The sequence below is a fragment of the Monodon monoceros genome, unplaced genomic scaffold (assembly GCF_005190385.1).
Source record: "Monodon monoceros isolate NGI ecotype Baffin Bay Population unplaced genomic scaffold, NGI_Narwhal_1 Super_Scaffold_9, whole genome shotgun sequence".
NCBI lineage: Eukaryota > Metazoa > Chordata > Mammalia > Artiodactyla > Monodontidae > Monodon > Monodon monoceros.
In genome coordinates, this window is record NW_021703786.1 from 48,680,027 (window position 1) to 48,686,592 (window position 6,566).

Below are 6,566 nucleotides of genomic sequence, written 5' to 3' on the forward strand. Positions count from 1 at the left end.
AAGAAAGAAAGAAAGAAAGAAAGAAAGAAAGAAAGAAAGAAAGAAAGAAAGGAAGGAAGGAAGGAAGGAAGGAAGGAAGGAAGGAAGAGGGAGGGAGGGAGGGGGAGGGAGGGAGAAACAGAGGAAATGGAAAGGGGGAAAGGTGGAGAAGGAAGAAGAAAGAAAAGGAGGAAGGAAGAAAAAAGAACCCAACCTAGAAGACAGATGATAGAAGGAGCAGAAGGAAATACCTTATAATTGTTTCAAACTACATTGAATAGTAATTCAATAAAGAGCTCAAAAATGAAATGAACCCCCAATAGGATGAGATATAAAAGGATATTGCAGACTTAAGGGAATAAATGGAGGAGCAAAGCAATAAACAACATTATTACAGAACTAATAAATTAAAAACAGTCAGAAACAGAATAGACATCAACCAAAGTAGAATCACCAATATAGAGAAAGGCTTGAGATAATCTCACAGATTGACTGATTTTTAAAAAACACAAAGAAGAAAACATTGGGACCTCCCTGGTGGTCCAGTGGTTAAGACTTCGCCTTCCAATGCAGGGGGTGCGGGTTCGATCCCTGGTTGGGGAGCTAAGATCCCACATGCCTTGTGGCCAAAAAAAACCCCAAAAAACATAAAACAGAAGCAATATTGTAATAAATTCAATAAATACTTTAAAAATGGTCCACATTAAAATAAAAACTTTAAAAAAGAAAAAGAGAAAACATTTAGAGAGAAGTAAATGATATGAAAGACAGGTGAAGTAGATCAGGGCTGGGACTAGAGCACGGCAAGTGAGACACATAGGGTACCAAATTTAAGGAGGTACTCAGTCTCTGGGTTGCACAAGTGTAGGGTTAGCCCCTGGGAGTGAGTGCCTCCTTAAATTGTGTACCCTTATGCCTTGCTGGCCTTACCCTAGTCCGGGCCCAGAAGATGATCCAACACAGGTTAAAAAAAAAAAAAAAAAAAAAAACTCAACAAATAAACAAACATAAGAAATATTCAAAGAGATGAGAGGGGGAAGGAGGATACTCAGTGCTGATTCAGCAGATAAGAACACTGTTATGAACAAACTTTTATATGATATAGAATATTTAGCATTGAGATATATCCTAGCTGTTGCAAGCAGCTTCTAACATGGCTCCAGAGACCCCTGCCTCTTGTATCTCATCCTGGGTGTGGGCTGGACCTAGGGATGTGCTTCTCATGAGCAGGATACAGCAAAAGTCATGGGATACCACTTCCGTGATTAGGTTACAAAAGACCGTGACTCCCCTTGATAGACTCTTCTATTGCCTTCTCAGCCTACACATATTCAGGAAGGGAGCTGCCATAAGAAAGAAGCCAACATAGCAAAGGAACTGAGAGCAGACTCCAGCCAATAGCCAATGAGGAGCTGAGGCCCTCGATCCAACATCGCAGAAGGATCTGAATGAGGCCCACAACCACTGAGTGAGCTTGGAAGCAGATCCCTCCCTAGTTGAGGCTTCACATGAGATCACAGACCCTGGGCTAACGCCTTGATTGGAGCCTACAAGAGACCATGAAGCAGAGGACCCAACTAAGCTATGCCTGGATTCCTGACCCACAGAAACTGTGAGATAATAAATGTGTGCTGTCTTAAACAACTACATTTGGGGATGATTTGTTACACAGCAAGAGATAACTAATACACTACCTAAGCCACTGAATTTCAAGGATAAATAATATAATCTTCAGGTATCCAGATGAAAAAGTGAATCGATATGAAAGATTTTTTAAACTTCATTCTTCACAGCAATATTTGATACAAAAAGACAATGGAACAAATGTTTGCAAAGTAATGAAAGGAAGAAAATGTGAGCCAACAATACCTTTTTCTCTTCAAGAAAAGAGGGAAAGAGAAGACAACCTCAAACATAAATGAACCAAAGGAAAACCACCTCTCTAGCCCTTTTTGGTTTGGAAAGGGGGACAGAATGGATTAAAAACTATTTAACCACAAAATCTACTCAGTTAGGAGTTGAACCAAAACGAAGAACTCAGGAATGGAGCATCTATGCAACAGATGGAGAATGAGTATTGAATCTATTTAAATCTGAGACTACTGTCCCAGATCTAAGGATTATGCTTAGAGAACAGACTGTGTTATAAATCTAGAAAAAGTAAAAATAATAATATAACTAACAAAAACCGGGAGACTGGGGAGAGAAGAAGGGGGAGGTATAAGAAAGCTGATCAGGATTCATCAATAAGTCCAAAGTTTTAAAATTAATTTGAAGTTAACCAAGTCCTTTGATTTCACTTCAATTTCTTCAGGTAAATTCATATAAATGAATTAAACACTATATGATTCTATTTACATGAAATATCCAGAATAGGCAAATCTATAAAGGCAGAAAGCAGCTTAGCAGTTACCTAGGGCTGGAATAGAGGATGGTTAGGGGGAAATGGTGAATAATTTATAATGAATATGAAGTTTCTTTTTTTTTTATAGGAAGCCCAAGAAATGCATTTATTCTATTGTCTTATAAAGTTTCTTTTTGAGGTGATGAAAATGTTCTAAAATTGATGTGGTGTTGATTGCAAACCTCTGTGAATATACTAAAAACCATTAAATTTTGTACTTTAAATTGTATGATACCTGAATTTCATCTCAATAAATCTGTTTTTAAAATTACCAGATAACCTCAGTTTAACAAAAGTATTTCTAAACATAAATCTGGGTTTATATACAGAGGCACATATAGAAGGATGGTCACATCACAAAAGTAGAAGCAAACAGGCCAAGATGTTAAGAGTAGCTGATTCTAGGGGATGAGAAAATGGAAAATTGTTATCTCCTTCTTTGTGCTTTTCTGGTTTTGCTTTTGTTTTTTTTTTTAATTTCCCCCAGATAAAAATAGAAAGGTCATTGATAGAGTGTGGTGGATTGAATTGTTGGTCTCATCACTTGATTTCACTGTGATAGCATGATGCTTCCATATCCTTGACGTGTGGAGTCCCCCAGAGTGTGATCCTTGGTCCTCTTCTCTTTTCTATCCAAGCTCAGGCCTTTGCTGATCTCATTCAGTCTCACGGCTTTACATAACCAGCCTAGACCTCTCTCCTGAACTCCAGACTCATAAATTTCCAACTGCCTCTTAACGTCTGCAGTTGAACGTCCTAAAAGGCATCTCAAATTCAACATGTCTAAAATTGAACTCCTAATCCCACCCTTTCCAAAAAAAAAAACAAACCAACAACAACTCCGTACTTCCCTCCAGCCTTCTCCGTCTCAGTAAATGGCAACTCCTTGTTTCCAGTTGCTCAGGCCCAAAACCCTGGAGTTGCCCTCGACTCATCCATTTCTCTCACACTCCACACCCAACCCGTCAGGAAATCTTGTTGATTCTACTTCCAAAACGTACCCGGAATCTGACCGCTTCCTCACACTTCCTCCATAAGTAGCCCAATCCAAGCCACAGGTGTCTCTTGCCTATAATATTGGAAAGCCTCCTCATGGGTTCCCCTGTCTCTTGTCTTTGTCCTTTTTCATTCTATTATCAACACAGCAGCCAGAGAGACCTTGGTAAACTACGTGGTAGGTAGTTACAAAACAGCCCCCAATTAATCACCCTTCTTGGTATTCACACCCTTGTACAGTCCCTTCCCATGGTGAAACCGGGTCAGTTTCACACCTTGCTTCAACCAATAAAATAAGGCACAAGTGATGCTGTGCTGTTCCTGGCCTAGGCCTTAAGAGACTTTGCAGCTTCCACTTTGCTTTCTTGGAATGCGGCCCTGAGACCACCATGTAAGTAACCGGTTTCACCCAGTGGAAGACAAGAGGCCACATGGAGGAGAATGGAGGAGCCCCAGCTGACGGCCAGACACGAGTGAGGCCAGCTTGGATGTCCCACCCCACCCAGTCTTCCAGGTGAAGGCGGCCACAGGAGTGAGCACAGGTGAAACCAGGCAAGAAACCATCCAGCCAACTCACAGAATCATAAGAAATAATAAATCGTTGTCTTAAGCCACTACGTTTTAGGGTGATTTGTTACTCGGCAATAGGTGACTGATACAAACCATCAGTCAGAGCATCACTTCTGTGCTAGAAATTCTCTAGTGGTTTCCCATTTCACTTAAATTGGAAGTCAAGTTCATTCTATGTGCAGGGATCCGCACAATCAGTGCCCCACCCACGCCACCCCACCCCCGGCATTCCCTCTGACCTCATCTCCTTTGCTCTACCTTGGCTCGCCCCATTCCAACCACGTTTCCTAGAAGACACCAGCATGATTTCCCCCTCAGGACCTTTGCACTTGCTCTTCCCTCTGCATGGAGAGCTCTCCCCCGCTCTACCCCTGTATCCACATGGCTCCTTCTCTCACTTGCTTCAGGTTGCTGCTATAGCATCACCATCTCTGTGGGGCCTCCCTGACCATCTTGCACAGCCCAGTCCCTCTTCTTGTCCACTTTCCATGCTCTGTTCGTTTCCATCTAACATACCATTTATTTTACTGCATACATATTCTTGCCTGTTTTGTTCAATGCTGCATCATCCTCAAAGCCTAGAACAGTGCCTGGCACACAGGAGGTGCTTGGGAAATATTTGATAAGTGAGTGAACATTTCTGCTCATCCTGGCTGGGACCTGCCTCACAGCCACCTCACCGTGGCCTCGGCTCTGCTCCTTGAGACCTCTGCTCCCTCGGCCCGTGAAGCCCAGCAGCGTTTAAGGGTGAAGACCCCCACTCCCAGGTTTCTCACCTGTGAAACAGGAAGAGCAGCACAGAACCAGAGACACCCTGGGCGGGGGTAGGGTTACACCTGTGGGGTTTCATGGCCACATGCCCAGACACTCCTCCCCGTAATGTTAGATGTCACTGACCCAGGGCTCAGTGAAGGAGGAACCCTTGGGGCATGTAGCAGACTGTATTTTCCCAAAACAGTCACTGTAATATTTCCACATGCTCTTTCAGATCACTGCTAGTCTCCACCAAAAAGAGTGAATCCGTTCTCTCTCCCCTCGAATCTGAGCAAGAAGTTGTGGCTCAAGTGAAGAACAGAATGCAGTGCAAGTGATGCTGTATAACTTTCAAGGGCAGGCCCTCAAAGGCAACACAGCTTCACCTGGCTCTCTCAAGACTCTAGTCCTTGGAAGCCGGCCACCATGTTGTAAGGAAGCTCAGGCCACATGGGGAGGTCACAGGCAGCTGCTCTAGCCAGTAGCTCCAGCTAAGGTCTCAGCCAACAGCCAGCATCAACCATCAGGCGGCCCTCAGCCTTTGACGATCCAGTTCCCCCACCCGCATTCTGCGTAGTTAAGCCCAAGTGGAAAAGAGATATGTCAGCCCCACCCCCCACCTTGCCCAAACTGCAAATTCGTGAGCAAAATAAGTGTTTTTCTTATTTTAAACCACTGAGTTTCATTATATATCTATACTAACTAGAACAGGTCCAAAAGTTCATTTAGCTCCTCAATGAAACCAAGGGGAAAGTACGAACACTCCCATTTTACAGCTGAGAAAACTGACTCTCAGCAAGGTCAAGATCTTGCCCTAGCTCACACAGCTAGTAAGTGAAGAAGCAGGAACGATGTCCAGGTCTTTCAGATGCCTCAATGCATGCTCATTGTCATCCCCCAACTCCTGCTACTTCCTCTGGACCACAAAGCCCACCCAAGGGGGGACTGCCAATGTTCAGCCACATCCTCCAGCTATCAGACAAGTGATGATGGAGCTCCTACCTTGGGCTCAGTCCCTCCTCTGGGTACAAACCCTTTCTCCTCTGAAGGGCAGCGGCTCTGGGAAGAAGGCCAAAGAAGACGGTGTGAGCCAAGACCTGCTGTGTGTGTCTGGATCCCAATTAACAGCCAAGAAGTCAAGTTCCCCTGCCAAGGGGACTGGAAGGGGGGAAGAGATGGAACCCTCTGCTCCTGCAGGTGGGCCCCAGGGAACGGGCTCCCCCACGGAAGGCCCCAGACCAGATTTTATATGCTCAGGAAACCTTATTGCCATGAAACAGACAGCACGACTTGGCCCTACTTCAGGAAATTTGAGGACAGGCATGCCCACGATGCCTCCAAAAACCCTTCCTTCCCACGCAATGCAGCTAGAGCCCAGAAGCAGTTGGATGAAAGCTATAGGCAGCTGCAGACACACACGTACACACACATCCCACACAATTATCTGTTTGCCCTGACACATGTGCACACTCATGCACAGACATGTATGCAAAACAGCATACATGGACACACGCATACATACTATGCATATATAGAATGAATGACATGTATATGCAACATACATGGAGCATGGCTGTACAGACACAGAGGTGTATTCACACAAAAGCACACATATCTGCACTCATATTCACAGACCTGCATATATTCACACTTAGATGCGTGCACACACTAGCAGTACACATACCCACATTCCTGTGGGCCTTCCCAGGAAGCCCTATCAATCTCCCCAGAACTGGCAGAGAAAGTACAAGAAGAACTTTGGTTCCTACAATCTGAGAAGGTGAACAGATGGGTGGACGGATGGAAGGAGGGATGGGTGGATGGGTGGATGGGTGGGTGGGTGGGTGGGTGGATGGATGGGTGG

The 6,566-nt window shown here is 44.4% G+C and overlaps 1 protein-coding gene across 3 annotated transcripts in view; it reads right to left on the reverse strand.

Moving 5' to 3' along the window:
• The window catches only part of SPNS3 (sphingolipid transporter 3 (putative)), a 76,300-nt gene that overhangs the window by 45,970 nt on the left and 23,764 nt on the right, over nucleotides 1-6,566 (reverse strand). The window contains exon 9 of one of the 3 annotated variants that reach the window (XM_029212877.1): nucleotides 5,705-5,761. The exons of the other annotated variants lie outside the window; for them this stretch is intronic. Within the exon in view, the coding sequence (XP_029068710.1) occupies nucleotides 5,705-5,761 (57 nt within the window). The remainder of the gene's footprint in view (nucleotides 1-5,704; nucleotides 5,762-6,566) is intronic. 3 annotated transcript variants of the gene reach the window in all.